The 17496-nt window shown below is 45.1% G+C and overlaps 1 protein-coding gene across 7 annotated transcripts in view; it reads right to left on the bottom strand.

Moving 5' to 3' along the window:
* Positions 1-367: 367 nt before the first annotated feature.
* runx1t1 (RUNX1 partner transcriptional co-repressor 1) overlaps positions 368-17496 on the bottom strand; it is a 136350-nt gene continuing 119221 nt past the window's right edge. For all 7 annotated transcript variants that reach the window (XM_078397204.1, XM_078397206.1, XM_078397200.1 and 4 more), the window contains 2 exons: positions 15840-16030; positions 368-3397 (listed from right to left, as the gene is read on the bottom strand). In XM_078397204.1, the coding sequence (XP_078253330.1) occupies positions 3122-3397; positions 15840-16030 (467 nt within the window). In that variant the 3' untranslated portion in view covers positions 368-3121. The remainder of the gene's footprint in view (positions 3398-15839; positions 16031-17496) is intronic.

Genomic DNA, 17496 nt, shown 5'->3' with positions numbered 1-17496 from the left:
ATACAGTGCAATTATTGATGTATGTGACCCAAAAGGGGAGTCATTATTGTTGTGACATTCAAACCTCTGAAGGCTGCAGAGAGAGCTTGGAAAGGACAAGATTCTCCTTCAAACCTTCGTTTCTAATTAAAAACCCGCGGCAGAAATCTCAGGCGACTTTTGTTGCTACTTCGAAATTTATTGGAATACCAATTAATATGCAGAAGCCTTTAGAATCCATAAACGGCTGGCACCTTACCTGCAAGTGGACCACAGTGTGAACAGTTCACCTCAATACGCAGTGGGGGGGAGGGGGGAGAATCACTAATCCCCACAAAGAAGTAAACCCTTTGGGTGAATACAGATATTAAATTTTTTATTACACAGTTAGCAATACAACAATACCTGAATCATACTTTAAAGATTCACAGGTTGACAGACCATACAATACAGTCCAACTAAAGAAAAAAAAAAGATAATCGAGGAACCACAGTTTAGACATAGTAGACTTAAAAGCTCAGAAATATGCTGACAAAAAAGCGTGATGTCTAGACACCCCCCCAAAAAGTTAGTCTACCGTTAACTTGTGGTACATGTCGGAATTACGTATTGCACAACAACTTTCACAACAAAGTTGAGGAACCAAAAATCTTACTTAAATCTGCATTTCAAATTCTCCACTTTTCTGTCCTTTCAGAAACCAGACAATATGGAGTCCCTTTCTTAAGTATTCCAGGCATAGGCATGCTTTGCATAAGTTAACTGGCCTTTGCTTTTTATTTTTTTCTTCCACCCCCCCTCCCCCGTTTTTTTTTTGTTCCACAACATGCACCTACACAACAAAGACAGGTTGTTGTCCTGTCACAAGTACGTCTCACAACAGAGAGGGCCCTCCCACCCCGTTTCTATCGGCAACCAACCTTTAAACTGTAATTAATGAAGTCATTTTATTTTTCCTCTCAATGCGTTTATACCTACAAATTATACTCTCACATAATCTGTATAAGTGACAAGCTTAAAAGGAAACTAACAAAAGTTCAGATATGAGGTCTGCATTGTTACCAAGTAGTGATATGGTTTGCAGCTGTATGAGCCTACTTTTGGTTTCCTGGTTCTTTTGTGCCCATTTGGTTTTTACTATTACCAGTTAATTTTATAGCTACTGGTACATGCTGTCAGAGGTAGAGTGAAACTTTGCCACTGAGGAGTCTGTAGCAAAACAGGAGAAAAGAGAAGAACTCTGAGAAATTGGTTTACAACAGGGTGCCCTGAAATAAATGTAAGTGGATCAGTAATGTGATGCACTAATCCTTTCACACACTAGTGTTAATAAAACAGTGCTGTTTTCACATACATCACAGCATCCGATATATACGAGTATGACATCTGTTTTTTTGGATTATACAATGAATTTACTGAAAGTTGCTGAAATAGTTTAACCTGCTAACTGCTTTGAAACAATTACTGGTGCTTTTTTTTCTGATTTTGGTCCATCTGGTTGACTTTGGCTGACTTCCCTTTGTTTTTTTTTTAATACTGTTTAATATCTGGCATTCAGCAGTGTTAAAGCTGTCAATCTACACCTCAGCATTTTGGAGTTTTTTTTTTTTTAACTTATCAAGATAAAAGTTTTAAAAAGTTTTAAAATCAGCAATACTTAATGACTTCGCAGTGATATGCATGCACTGTCCTCTTGTGTGATCTCGTCATATAAAATGCCACCCGTCGGAAAATGGCCGGTTTATCAAAGAAATGAATTTGACAGCTACTCTAATCTATAGCTAACTCTGCAAAATGGCTCTAGCATATTGGGAGTTTGCCCAAACAAGCATGCCTCAGGGAGTCATTTATGACAGTGCAAGGTACATTTACGTACATCCCCTCTTACAAAACACCAATATGGTAGCATTCCGTGACGCATGCTAAGTCTTATAAATCTTAAACAGAGTGAAATAGCAGCTCAGATAGATAGCTTTTTTTTTTTTAACCTTTTTCTTTTGAGGACAACAAAATAATCCCATTGTGTGAACTACCAGAGAAATATCACTAATACATACAGATATAAAGGCAGCATAGAAAGTTACAGGTCTATCACCAACTAGGAATAATAGCCTACATGTGGGGCATGGTTAGCTACAATGGGTCTTCACATTTTTCCAACACATTTACAAGAACATCATAGGGAATCTCACAGGACAGAAGTGTTTTAACACCAAGAGAACTACTTCAAATCTGAACAGATGGATGGGAACACGGAATGGGCCAGTGTTGGAGCTACCATTTTCATTATCAAAAAAATGAGCAGGAACAGACCTGATTGTCTTACTATGTGGAACCTTCTAATAGTGTAGAAATGCTCTATTGAGGGCAGTGGGTAGACAAGAGTCTGCCGGAAAAAAAAAAGTAAATCCATTGCAGGCTGTTTCTCGTTAGGATTGAAAGCCTCTTATTATAGCATTTTCTTTGTTGTTGTATTCATGTATCCCACAGCAAAAAAACAAAACAAACCACAGATTCAATTCTTCATTCTGTTGACCTGGATATTGTTCTTCTGGAGGAGCGGATGAACATCTGTGCTTGCTTCCAATCTGCTACACAGCTGTGCATTCTGTCATAGGTCTTCAGAGTTCAATCCACAGCCCATGGACGCCATTCATCTTCTTGTTAAAATGTCTCTGCCGTAGCCAGCATAGCCCGTGCCCTTGAGGGTTTTTGCGAGGGATCTATTTTTCATCATTGCAGGAAAGAACAGCGTGCCCTTTAATATTAGCATTTCGCTTTGTACATTAATTAGCAATCCCTTGGTCTGTCGTCTGATAAAGCATCTGTTTATGAGGTTACCTAGTTTTAATCCCAGCTACTGGAAAAATAACGAGGGAAGAGGTCAAATCTACTTTTGCGATGCTCTCTGCCTTCTCCGCAGATTACAAACAAGAAAAAAAGATGAACAAATAATATCTTTGTTTTTTCATAGTAAGTAAGTGTGACCCGTTTTATGGCCTTCGTAACTCACTACTACTCCAGATTAGTTTCTCCTTGGATAGTGTAAGAGTCTTGTTTTTTTTGTTTTATTTTCCCTTTTCATCTTTGTGTGACTGAGCCATTTTGTTATTTTTTTAAAGTTTTTTTTTGAAAAAAATCTTTAGCGAGGGGTCGTTTCTATTGTGGATGGAGTGGCCGGGGTGGTTGACCTGGAAGTAGTTGCTGGTGGTGTATCGACTGGACTTCCTGCGCCACTGCTGGGCGTTGCCGAGGAACCGCCCGTGGCCGCCTCGCCCTGTTGCTGGGCCTGAAGGGTTTGTCCGCACACATGGTGGTGCTTTTCCCAGTCCTTATGCTGGCAGAATGAGCCACAGTATCGCGCCGTATTGCACCCACTGCAAGTCTCGCTCGCCTTGCGTCCGCAGTTCCAACAACTCTGTGGGGGGAAAACAAAACAAAGCAACATTAACACAACATCAGAAGTTTGTACGTTCTACCCGTGAACTGTGTGTGTTTTCTCTGAGATCTTCAGTTTCATCCCACACTCCAAAGACGTACAGGTTTGGAATTTAAATGGCTGGGTATGAATGTAAATCGTCCCAAGTGTGTGTAGGATAGTGTTAGTGTACAGGGATCGCTGGTCAGTGCTGAAGGGCCTGTTTCCGCACTGTATCTCTAAACAAAACTAACCTAAAAGCTATCAATGGATACTGTCACACCTAATAAATGTAAACCAGGAAAAGATTACGTGAAGCCAAGAAGTTGAGACTAATCTGTTCAACTGCATCTTGGTAGGTGATCTCTTTTAAGTAGTGCATACCTCGGCTAAAATTTCAGCTTCTGACATGTCCAGACGGAACGTAGAACAGTACCGCACAGAAACAGGCCATTCGGCCCACAATGTCTCTGTTGAATACAATGCCTGTACGTGATCCATATGCCACCATTTCCCCATGCGGCCATCTACAAACCTCTTAAATGCCTCTAGCGTATCTGCCTCCACCACCCACCCCTGGCAGCGTGTTCCAGGCATCCACCCGCTTCTGTGTTAAATAAAACTTCACAAGTTCATACGTCATAGGAGCAGAATTAGGCCATTCGGCCCATCAAGTCTACTCCACCATTCAATCATGGCTGATCGATCTTTCCATCTCAACCCCATTCTCCTGCCTTGTCCCCATCAACTTTGATACCCTTACTAATCAAGAATCTGTCAGACTGTGCCTTAAAAATATCCATTGACTTGACCTCCACAGATTCACCGCCCTCTGACTAAAGACATTTCTCCTCATCTTCCTGCCACGCACATCTTCTTTAAACCTTACCCCTCTCACCTTAAAGTGAGACCTTCTCATCTTTCACATTTCCAGCATGGGAATAAGGTTCTGACTGTCTACCCTGTCTATGCCTCTCATTATTTTATATACTTCTATCAGGTCTCCCCTCAGCCTCTGACGCTCCAGAGAAAATAATTTAGGTGACCTCTAACAACCCCCTTCCTTCTTCCCATCCTCCCCCCCCTCCCACCAGGACACACCTAGACACATCTATTTCTCCCCTCCCCCCTCCACCCACATTCCTTCCTCTAGCTTCATAATTCACAACTCCTCAATCCCTTGGCCTCGTATTTTTTTCTTCCTATCTGGCCTTTGTCCAACCATCTATTTGTGAAACCCCCCCTTTGGATGTGATCACCTGTTACCTGTCATGCTTTGTTCTGTCCTGCTAGCTTTCTTCCACACCCCTCCCCCATCAGTCTGACCCGAAACATCACCTATCCATGTTCCCAGGAGATGCTGGGAGGATGTTGCCAGGACTAGAGGGTGTGAGCTATAGGGAGAGGTTGAGTAGGCCGGGTGGAGCGCAGGAGGATGAGGGGTGATCTTATAGAGGTGTATAAAATCATGAGAGGAATAGATCGGGTAGATGCACAGAGTCTCTTGCCCAGAGTAGGGGACTGGAGGACCAGAGGACATAGGTTCAAGGTGAAGGGGAAAAGGAATCTGAGGGGTAACTTTTTCACACAAAGGGTGGTGGGTGCATGGAACAAGCTGCCAGAGGAGGTAGTTGAGGCTGGAACTATTCCAACATTTAAGAAACAGTTAGACAGGTACATGGATGGGACAGGTTTGGAGGGATATGGACCAAGCGCAGGCAGGTGGGACTAGTGTAGGTGGGACATGTTGGCCGGTGTGGGCAAGTTGGGCCGAAGAGCCTGGTTCCACACCGTATCACTCCATGACTCCATGCTGCCTGACCCGCTGAGTTACTCCAGCAATTTGTGTCTTTTGTCCAACCTGTCTTTATTGCTAACACCCTCTAATCCAGGCAGCATTTTGGTAAACGTCCTCTGCACCGACTCTAAAGCCTTCACGTCCTTCCTGTAATGGGACGACCAGAACTGCCCGTAATACTCCAAATGTGGGCGAAATAAAGTCCTATATTGGCAGCAAATTCCTGTGATTTATATTGGCCGAGAAACAGATTTGGAGGGATATGGACCAAGCGCAGGTAGGTGGGACTAGTGTAGCTGGGACAAGTTGGCCGGTGTGGGCAAGTTGGGCCACTGTATCGCTCGATGGCTTGTAAGTGAGCTTCAGGCTTTTTTTAATATTCAACTGAGCACAAGTCAATTGTAACAGAACAATGTTAAATAATTATTTTACAGTTATTTAATAGTTGACTAACCCAAAACCTCAGTTCACAGGTATTTAAACACTTGAAAGCGCTGACTAATTCTGTAAGGGAACCTATCTGTTACAGACACAGACTGGTGCACAACTACTCTGGAATTACGCTGATGATGGCAGTGTATAAACGAGTGAATACTTGAATTAATTGCAAGCATATCAGTTTCTGTCAGATTAAATGCAGATGCATGGTAAAACAATTAACACAGAAAGATCCAATTACAGTAACCCCTTCAATGTTGGAATTTTAGATATGTCCTGAAAAATAATACATTCGGCTAGATTCACTTGAAGGGGATTTCAGGGTGAACCAGGATTAAAACAGTGTTACTCCTTCTCCATAGTGTCAATGCATAAGTCCATTTTGTTGGAACTTACAGGAGGTGGATGAGGCAGGGACTATCGAAAGGCTTAAGAAACAATTAAGACAGGTACGTGTCAGGGGTTATGGGGAGAAGGCAGGAGAATGGGGTTAAGAGGGAAAGGTAGATCAGCCATGATTGAATGGCAGAGTAGACTTGATGGGCCAAATGGCCTAATTCCTCTCCTATCGCTTCTGAGCATGAGATACATGGATAGGAGAGGTTCAGAGGGATATGGGCCAAATGCAGGCAAATGGGACTAGTGTAGATGGGACGTGTTGGTCAGTGCGTGCAAGTTGGGCCGAAGGGCCTGTTTCCACACTGTATGACTCTGTGACCCTGTACAACAGTCCAGCACAGGAACAGGCCCTTCGGCCCACAATGTCTGTACTAATCATGCTGCCAAGACCAAGCCTTATCTGCCTGCACGTGATCCATACACCACCATTCCCTGCATCTCCACATGTCTATACAAAGGTCTCGTTAATGCCATTGTTGTATCTGCCTCCACCACCATCCATGGCAGTGTGTTCCAGGCACCCACTACCCTCTGTGTAAAAAAAACAACTTGTCCCGCACATCTATATACTAAAACTCTCGTTTGTTATCTTGTTTGTGACTGAACGTCAGCCAAAACGGCACACGATAGCGCAACACTTCTAGGCCCACCTTACTCACCATTGTCACTTTAGTGATAATGCAAGTAGTTTTATTGAAATCGGTGTTATATTTTTCAAGTTATTCACATTTTAAAGTTTAAAAGGAAGGGAGGGGGAGGAGAGGAGGGAGGGGGGGAAGGGGGGAGGTTGAGGGGAGAGGGGAGGAGAGGGTGCTGCACCAATGCAGGAGAGGTTTGGGCCCAACGGGTCCATCTTGTCTAGTCTCCTTTAAATTTGTTCCTCTCACCTCAATGCTGTGCCCTCTAGTCTGTGATACTCCGACCTTGGGAAACAGCTTGTTCTGGATGCCCGCCCCTCCAAGACCACAATAGAATTAATTTTCTTCCCCTCGCTATTTATACTGGAAGATTTATATCAGGTTTGCTCAAGCTAATTCAAATCATATAATGATGGTTTAAAACACTTTTCTCTGAGAGCCTGCACCTTTTTTATAAACGGAATTACCAATTGGGAATGCACATTAAAGGAGTAACGTCGTAGAAAATTTAGCAACACCTGGAGCCGAGTGACCTTTTCCAGTAAGATTTCATTCATATTCTGTAGCGGGCTAATTTACACAGGATGAAAAGAAGCACACTTTATTCTCATCTCAGATTGGAAATAAGGAATTGGGTAATATTTTATAAAAGCTACTGCTCCCCGAGTCGTACAAATGAACGTTGTTCGGATTGAAATGTGCCTTTACTTTAGTCTTTAGAGATTTTAGTGTGGAAGCAGGCTCTTCTCCCACTGAGTCCGTGCCGGCCAGTGATGACCCCGTACGTAGCAACATAGAAACATAGAAAGTAGGTGCAGGAGTAGGCCATTCGGCCCTTCGAGCCTGCACCGCCATTCAATATGATCATGGCTGATCATCCAACTCAGTATCCTGTACCTGCCTTCTCTCCATACCCCCTGATCCCTTTAGCCACAAGGGCCACATCTAACTCACTCTTAAATATAGCCAATGAACTGGCCTCAACTACCCTCTGTGGCAGAGAATTCCACAGATTCACCACTCTCTGTGTGAAAAAAACCATTCTCATCTCAGTCCTAAAAGACTTCCCCCTTATCCTTAAACTGTGACCCCTTGATCTGGATTTCCCCAACATCGGGAACAATCTTCCTGCATCTAGCCTGTCCAACCCCTTAAGAATCTTGTAAGTTTCTATAAGATCCCCCCTCAATCTTCTAAATTCCAGCGAGTACAAGCCGAGTCTATCCAGTCTTTCTTCATATGAAAGTCCTGCCATCCCAAGAATCAATCTGGTGAACCTTCTCTGTACTCCCTCTATGGCAAGAATGTCTTTCCTCAGATTAGGAGACCAAAACTGCACACAATACTCCAGATGCGGCCTCACCAATGCCCTGTACAACTGCAGCAGAACCTCCCTGCTCCTATACTCAAATCCCCTCGCTATGAATGCCAACATACCATTCGCTTTCTTCACTGCCTGCTGCACCTGCATGCCTACCTTCAATACGCTAGCACTATCCTACACAATAAGGACAATTTACAATTTTACAAAAGCCAATTAACCTACAAACCTGTACATCTTTGGAGTGCAGGATCGATCCTGACTACGAACGCTGTCTGTATGGAGTTTGTACATTCTCCCTGTGACTGCGTGGGTTTTCTCCAGATGCTCCAGTTTCCGCCTGCACCCCAAAGATGTGCGGGTTTGTAGATTATCGTTTAGTGCAAGATGAAGTCCAGTAAAGTCCAGTTAAAGATATCTACCATTTAAACTCGAGCACTTTGTGTCTATTTCTAATTCATTTCTCCCTCTGCCAATTTACATGTAGCCTAGCATAACAGTCTTGAGGTTATAATCTTTGAGGTTATCGTCTTTAATTTGGCTTCTGTATATTTAGAATGCCTCTCTCAGGACTTTCAAAGAGAGTTCAATGTCAGCAAAATTATCCATTAGATAATCTAGTTTAGTTTAGAGATACCGTGCCGAAACAGGCCCTTCGGCCCACCGAGTGCGCACCGACCAGCGATCCCCGCATATTAACACTATCCTACACACACGTGGGACAATTTAGGTAACGTGCTGAGCTACCCCCTAGTCACATTGTTTGAATGATCAAATATGGCCAGGAAATGGAGGTAATATCTGACTCTTCCTTAATAGGTGGTAGTGGATCCTCTTCGGATCGTTCACCTTGTCGTGGTGAAGAGGTTTGCGTTCCCCCATGATTCAGAGAGCGATGCCGTGGGAAGCACCAGCTTCTGGTGGGGCCACCCATGGCGGTAAGGTCGAGGATGAGGGTCCGGACTAAGAACGATCCAACGTACAAGACCTCAACGGCGGACAAAGTTATCTTGAACTCAACGGCTGTGAAGGCGGATGAAGGCTGCAACAGATCCATCAGCTCCAATCATCTTGGTTCCCTTGCCATTGGAATTAGTTGATTGATTTGTGAAGGGCCGTGTGCTTCTTGGAGTGTAACATCAAGTACACGTTAAACAAACACACGCACAGGCGTCTTCGTTCTGTGAGAAGCACAAAACTTCACTCAAGACGGTCGGTGATCGGGGAAGGGCGAGGGGAGCAGGATACGTGATGTCTGGAAGCTCCTCGTCAAGAACCGGCACGGAAGCGGTGAATACTTGATTCAACCGCTACGACGGAACGTAGACCATCATCCTCGACCTCGAGGGATAGCCACGACAACGGTAGTGGATGTTGTTCCATACTCCCACCACCCTTTGTGTGAAAAAGTTGCCCCTCAGATTCCCAAAATCTTTTCTCCTTCGCCTTAAACCTATGTCCTCTGGTCCTCGATTCACCTAGTCTGGGCAAGAGACTCTGTGCATCCACCCCGATCTATTCCTCTCATGATCTTATAGACCTCTATAAGATCACCCCTCATCTTCCTGCGCTCCAAGGAATAGAGTCTCAGCCTACTCAACCTCTCCCTATAGATCAGACCCGTGTGCTTCCAGTTGAATGGTTAGCTGAAGCTTTGCGTTTTAACAGCTCTTCCAAGAACTGCCATACTCATCCCCAACCCGAAACGTCTGAAGGGTTCTAACCCAGAGCATCACCTGTCCATGTTCTCTAGAGTTGCTGCCTGACCCGCTGAGTTACTTCATCACTTTGTATCCTTTTATATTAAACGTTACTCACGTTGCAGCTGGCAATTTACTGCACAGAAAAAGGTCCTTCTTCAATGCTGACCAAGATGCCCCATCTATCTAAGCTAACCCCATTTGCCAACATTTGGTTCGCATTCTTCCACACCTTTCCTCTCCATGTACCTGTCCAATCGTTTTTCTAAAACTGTTATGGTACCTGCCTCAATGACCTCCTCTTGTAGCACGTTCCATATACCCATCACCCTCTGAGTCAAAAAATTGCCCCTCAAGTTCCTATTAAATCTTGCTCCTCTCACGTTAAACCTATGCCGTCTGACTCGATTCCCTCTACCCTGCATAAAAGACTCTGTGCATTCACCTGATTTATTCCCCTCATGATGTTATATCTCCAGAAGATCACCCCTCATCCTCCTGTGCTCCAAGGAATAAGGTCCTAGCCTGCCCAACCTTACCTGATCAATTCCCATCATCATTTTATACCTCAGAACTTTAAGATCATTAGGAACATACGTTTTCCAAAGCTAATGCCCCTTTCATGATAATATTCATTTCGGGCAGCACGGTGGCATAGTGGTAGAGCCCTACAGCGCCAGAGACCTGGGTTCGATCCTCACCACGGGTGCTTGTCTGCACAGAGTTTGTACGTTCTCCCCATGACCTGCGTGGGTTTTCTCAGAGATCTTCAGGTTCCTCCCACACTCCAAAGATACACAGGTTTGTAGGTTAATAGGCTTGGTGTAAATGTAAAATTGTCCCTAGTGTGTGTAGGGTAGTGTTAGTGTGCAGGGATCGCTGGTTAACGCCGACCTGGTGGGCCGAAGGCCTTGTTTTCGCGCTGTATCTCTAAACTAAATTTAATGCACCTTTCAAGACACTATTCATTCCGGGCAGAAGAACATCCTTCATGAAACTATTGTTGCTACTTGGACATTTTCTCAATTTTTAAAAGTTTTTTTTGTTTTAGAGATACAGTGTGGAAACAGGCCCTTCGGCCCACTGAATCAACACCGACCAGCGATCCCCGCACATTGACACTACCCTACACACGAGGAACAATTTACACTTACACCAAGCCAATTAACCGACAAACCTGCACGTTTTTGGAGTGTGGGAGGAAACCGAAGATCTCGGAGAAAACCCACGCAGGTCACGGGGAGAACGTGCAAACTCCGTACAGACAGCACCCGTAGTCGGGATCGAACCCGGGTCTCTGGCAATGCAAGCGCTGTAAGGCGGCAACTCTACCGCTGCGCCACCGTGGCCGCTCAATCTTGCCACTTGGTTCCAGTGTGTCCCAGGGCTGTAGGAAGTCACTTTTCCTTATGCCTCAGATGTCTGAGCCATGACCGAGGGCTATTTCAGTGGATATGGGCTGAACAGGCACGAGTGACTACACAGTCACAAGACCATCCACAGCCATAAACGGGGGAGTTTTGTTTTAATAAACATTTATAGCATCTCTGTGACACAATCAAGCGTTTCAGTTCAGTTTCGGTTTAGTTTTGTTTATTGTGACGTGCAGTGAGGTACAGTGAAAAGCTTTTGTTGTGTGCTAACCAGTCAGCGGAAAGACAACACATGATTACAATCGAGCCCTTTACAGTGTATAGATACATGATAAGGGAATAACGTTTAGTGCAAGGTAAAGCCAGTAAAGTCCGATCAAAGATAGTCCGAAGGCCACCAATGAGGTAGATAATAGTTCAGCACTGCTCTCTAGATGTGGTAGGATGGTTCAGTTGCCTGATAACAGCTGGGGAAAAAACTGTCCCTGAATCTGGAGGTGTGCGTTTTCACACCGGTACCTTTTGCTCAATGGGAGAAGAGGTACAAATCGATTACAAGACCTCCTTGTCAAACATAATTTTACAACTAACAATCAAATTGGCTATAAAGATCGGCAGAGTTTAGTTTAGTTTAGAAATACAGCGTGGAAACAGGCCCAATTAGTCCGTGTCAACCAACAATCACCCCTACACTAGTTTCAGATCCTGCACACTAGGGGCAATTTACAGAAGCCAATTAACCCACAAACCCGTACGTCTTTGGAGGAAACATGGAGCACCCGGAGAAAACCCACACAGTCAGAGGGAGAATGTACAAACTCCGTACAGGAAACACCCGTAATCAGGATCAAGCGTGCCTGTTGGCAATGTTAGGGCCACAAATTCAAACAATTCCCAGTCTCCATTGTGTAAGAAGGAACTGCAGATGCTGATTTACACCGAAGATAGACACAAAATCTTCGGTGACTCAGTAACTCAGTGGGTCATGCGTCATCTCTGGAGAAAAGGAATAGGTGACATTTTGGGTCGGGACCCTTCTTCAGATTGAAGTCAGGGGAGAGGAAGATACATAGATAAGGAAGTAAAGTGTGAAAATGGGACAAAGGGGATGGAGATCAAGGAAAATGTAGAATAGATAGATTCTTGATTCGTACAGGTGTCAAGAGGTTATGGGGAGAAGGCAGGAGAATGGGGTTATGATGGAGAGACAGATCATCCATGATCGAATGGCAGAGTAGACTTGGTGGGCCGAATGGCCAAATTCTGCTCCTATTCCTTATGACCTTACATTGAGATTGTTTGTTTTGCATACAGTACAAGTATGCAAAGGGTCGCCAGGTAAAGGGCACCGACAGTTACAAAAGTACTCAATATCGTCAGCATGTGAATATTTGACCCCTTTAGTGGAAAAACTGTTTTGAACTCAGTCTGAGCAGACACAAGTTTATACAGTTAGAAATCTCAACCCCTGAAAGTTTTGCCTGGTGCAATGCATCAAAGCATCCTTTAAAGAGTTTTTTTTTGCAATTTCACCACCATCTTGACAAGTCACAGCGAGCTGCAGTAATTATGAATCAACTCTGCTGCATTACAAAATAATTTTCTTCACTCCTGTGCAGCTGATATTATTAAAGGTCTTCTGGGGAAGAATGATAGGCAACATATTAAATGCTAATGCAAGGCAGATAACTGCTCTCCAGTCACGACAAGAAACTTTCATTAGCATCAGAGAGTCACAACTCTAATTGTTCATTTTCACCACGCACCTAATCACCCTGCACTGTCACTAACAGCTACTGGGCACCCTGCTGTTGTTGGTTGCTGGCTTTGCAGCGTCGTAGCTTTGAGATGCACTGAAAGAATGATTGTAGCAATGGTTACCGATGTTTATTTAAATAATGTAAATCGTAATTTTGTGTACAAAATCGTGAGAGGATTAGATCAGTTAAGGAAGGGCCTGTTTCCGCGCTGTATCTCTAAACTAAACTGAATGTAGACGTTGGAGTTTAGTTTATTGTCACATGTACCGAGGCACAGTGAAAAGCTTTTGTTGCTTACTATCCATTCAGCGGAAAGACAACACATGATTACAATCAGGCCATTAACAGCGTATAGATACATGATAAGGGTCTAACGATTAGTGCAAGGTAAAGCCAACAAAGTCCGATCAAGGATAGTCCGAGGGTCACCAATAAGGAACAGATAAGGTAGACACACAGAGTCTCTTGCACAGAGTAGGGGAGTGAAGAACCATACAAAGTTTAGTTTAGTTTAGTGATACAGGGCAGAAACAGGCCCTTCGGCCCACTGAGTCTGTGCTGACCAGCGATCATCCCGTACACTAACACTGTACTACACGCACTAGGAACAATTTACAATTTTACCCAACACAATTAACCTACAAACCTGTATGTCTTTGGAGAGTGGGAGGAAACCGGAGCACCCGGAGAAAACCCACGCAGGTCAAGGGGAGAACGTACAAACTCCGTACAGACAGCGCCCGTAGTCAGGATTGAACCTGAGTATCTGGCACAGTAAGGCAGTAACTCTACCACCGCCACTTTGAAATAAGAATGAGGTCTTGCCCCAGAATGCCCTAGCGGTTTTTGCCGCTGCAAGTAAGAAGTTCATTGTTCTATCTGGGACATGTGACAACAAAACACTCTTGACTCTTGACTTGACAGCTCGCTGGCACTTGAAGGCTTTCGAAGAAAGTGTCTGAAAGCTCTTCCATTAGGTAAGGGAACAGAAAAGTCCAGCATTGCATGCTGTGTCCCTGTCCCGGCCATCTTGTGCCAAGTCTTTAAGGTGCTAGTGCAGACATAAGAATCTGCAGATGCTGCTTCACAACAAAGAAAAACACAAAGTGCTGGAGTAACTCTGTGTCAGTCTACTTGATTCCCATGTGTAGGAAGGAACTGCAGATGCTGGTTTAAATCTAAGATAGACACAAAAAGCTAGAGTAACTCAGCGGGTCAGGCAGCATTTCTGGAGAGAAGGAATGGGTGACGTTTCGTGTCGAGCTGAAGAAGGGTCACCCATTCCTTCTCTCCAGAGATCCCGCTGAGTTACTCCAGCTTTTTGTGTCTATACTTGATTCCTATTGCAATTTAAGATCTTCCAACACATTTCCAACAGGAATGTTTTTGAAGTAATGTCACTAGAGACCGAGTATTAAATTCAGTTCATCAGTCATAGCAGCAGAATTAGGCCATTCAGCCCACCAAGACTACTCCGCCATTCAATCATGGCTGATCTATCTTTCCCTCTCAAACTCATTCTCCTGCCTTCTCCCCATAATCCCTGTCACCCTTACTAATCAAGAACCTGTCAATCTCCACTTTAAAAATATCCATTGAATTGGCCTCCACAGCCGTCTTGGCTTAGAGATACAGCACGGAAACAGGCCCTTTCGGGCAACCAGGTCCACGCCGACCAGCGATCCCCGCACATTAACACTATCCTACACCCACTCGGGACAATTTTTACATTTACCAAGCCAATTAACCTACAAACCTGTACGTCTTTGGAGTGTGGGAGGAAACCAAAGATCTTGGAGAAAACCCACACAGGTCACGGGGAGAACGAACAAACCCTTCCGTACAGACGGCACCTATAGTCGGGATCGAACCCTAGTCTCCGGCGCTGCATTCGCTGTAAGGCAGCAATTCAACCACTGCGCCACCTGTAGCAATTCCACAGATTCACCACCATCTGACTAAAGAAATTCCTCTACATCTCCTTTCTAAAGGCACATCCTTTTAGTCTGCGGCCGTGGCCTCTGGTCCTAGACTCTCCCACTGGTGGAAACATCCTCTCCACATCCACTCTATCCAGGCCTTTCACTGTTTGGTAAGTTTCAATGAGGTCCCCCTCTCTTCCTTAACTAGTGATCATTGCAAATCTAGCCTCTAATCTTGAGTGCCTGGTGTCAATACTAGGCCTACACCACAAACAATTGCCCACCTTCATTGTCAGAGATCGATGGTGCGCATTTATAACGATATTTGTTCAGAGCCCACACTTCCTGCATTTGAGTTAAGTGAAGAAGTGGTATTGAACTCAGTTGGAGCAAGCACAAGCCCACGCAGTTAGAGATCCCAACCTCTGAAAGAAGTTTGGAAGGGGAGCGTTAATTTGCCCAGATTACGGCACGTCAGGCTTTTCCAAGGTGCCATGGCCGCATGGCGCGCCCGAAGGCTCGTCGGTCAGCGTTACCGGGAGGGGCTGGAGATGTCGGGCGAGAGGAGCAAGGGCCGGCAGGAGGGAGAATGGGGGCAATACCTCCAGCGCCTTCAAGGTCGGCTGCAGGAGGCGCCACCGGGACACAAAGATGGCCGGGCGAGGAGAGAGACGACTGATCCAGTACATTGAGCGCGTTGGCCAATCGGACCACGCACTTTGAATAATGGCGGCAAAACATGGCGAACCCACGTGTGTGATACATGCAAAGAGAACTTCACTGTGCAGTTGAAATGTGCAGGAAGGAACTGCAGATGCTGGTTTAAACCAAGGATAAACACAAAATGCTGGAATAACTCAGCGGGACAGGCAGCATCTGTGGAGAGAAGGAAAGGGAGACCTTTCCTCAGTCTGAAGAAGGGTCTCGACCCGAAACGTCACCCATTCCTTCTCTCCAGAGATGCTGCCTGTCCCGCTGAGTTACGCCAGCATTTTGCGTCTATCTACTGTGCAGTTGCATACTCGACAAATAAATCACCATTGTCTATTGACTATTTCTCAAGAGAAGAATTGGAAATAACGGGAGATTCTACCTCACTGGAATCTTCCTGCTGGTTGATAATGGTCAGCGCGTCTTCAGCAGCTTGCCGCTTCGCATCGGCCACCGTGCGCTCCATCTTGGCCCTCTCCGTGGCAATCATGTCGTGGGCCTTCCTCTCCGCTTCCGACACGGCTTTCTGAAGCTCCGACATCGCCTGCCGCTTCACTTCATTCACCGCCTCCTCTGCAAAACATGGAATGCCAAACAGGTTACACACAGACCAACCTCCTTTCCGTTGACTCCATCAACACCTCAGGCTGCCTCAGCAAGGCCAGCAGCATAATCAAGGACGTGGAATTCTCTGCCTCAGAAGGCAGTGGAGGCCAATTCTCTGAATGCATTCAAGAGAGAGCTAGATAGAGCTCTTAAGGATAGCAGAGTCAGGGGGTATGGGGAGAAGGCAGGAACGGGATACTGATTGAGAATGATCAGCCATGATCACAGTGAATGGCGGTGCTGGCTCGAAGGGCGGAATGGCCTCCTCCTGCACCTATTGTCTATTGAGTCGCACCCCGGCCACACTCTCTTCTCCCCTCTCCTCGGGCAAAAGGTACAGAAGTGTGAAAACGCACACCTCCAGATTCAGGGACAGTTTCTTCCCAGCTGTTATCAGGCAACTGAACCATCCTACCACAACCAGAGAGCAGTCCTGAACTACTATCTACTATTTGATGACCCTCAGACTATCTTTGATCAGACTCTGCTGGCTTTACCTTGCACTAAACGTTATTCCCTTATCATGTATCTGTGCACTGTAAATGGATCGATTGTCATCATGTATTGTCTTTCCACTGACTGGTTAGCACGCGACAAAAACTTTTCACTGCACCTCGGTACACATGACAATGAAATAAACAGAACTACGTTGAAAGACTGGAGCGACTAGGCTTGTATACTCTGGAATTTAGAAGGATGAGAGGGGATCTTATCGAAACATATAGGATTATTAAGGGATTGGACAGGTTAGAGGCAGGAAACATATTCCCAATGTTGGGGGAGTCCCAAACCAGGGGCCTCAGTTTAAAAATAAGGGATAGGCCATTTAGAATGGAGATGAGGAAGATCTTTTTCACTCAGTTGTGAATCTGTGGAATTCTCTGCCTCAGAGAAGGCCAATTCACTGGATGCTTTCAAGAGAGAGTTAGAGCTCTTAATGATAGCGGAGTCAGGGGATATGGGGAGAAGGCAGGAACGGGGTACTGATTGTGGATGATCAGCCATGATCACATTGAATGGCGGTGCTGGCTCGAAGGGCCGAATGGCCGACTCCTGCACCTATTGTCTATTGTCTAAGTGAACTAAAACTGAACTGAAGCGAAGTTAACACATCTGGCCCAAAATTACGGGGGAATTGGCTAAATAAAATATTAACATTAATTGGTATAGTTACAGTGATAGCACACTCACTTCAGTTTCAGTTTAGCATTGTCACGTGTACTGAGGTACAGTGAAAGAAAATAACTGCAGATGCTGGTACAAATCAAAGGTATTTATTTCACAAAATGCTGGAGTAACTCAGCAGGTCAGGCAGCATCTCAGGAGAGAAGGAATGGGTGACGTTTCGGGTCGAGACCCTTCTTCAGACTGATGTCAGGGGGGCGGGACAAAGGAAGGATATAGGTGGAGACAGGAAGATAGAGGGAGAACTG

The sequence above is a fragment of the Rhinoraja longicauda genome, chromosome 4 (genome assembly GCF_053455715.1).
Source record: "Rhinoraja longicauda isolate Sanriku21f chromosome 4, sRhiLon1.1, whole genome shotgun sequence".
NCBI classification, from domain to species: Eukaryota; Metazoa; Chordata; class Chondrichthyes; order Rajiformes; family Arhynchobatidae; genus Rhinoraja; species Rhinoraja longicauda.
The sequence above is the reverse complement of the archived record's forward strand: the minus strand, read 5'-3'. Positions and strand labels throughout refer to the sequence as shown.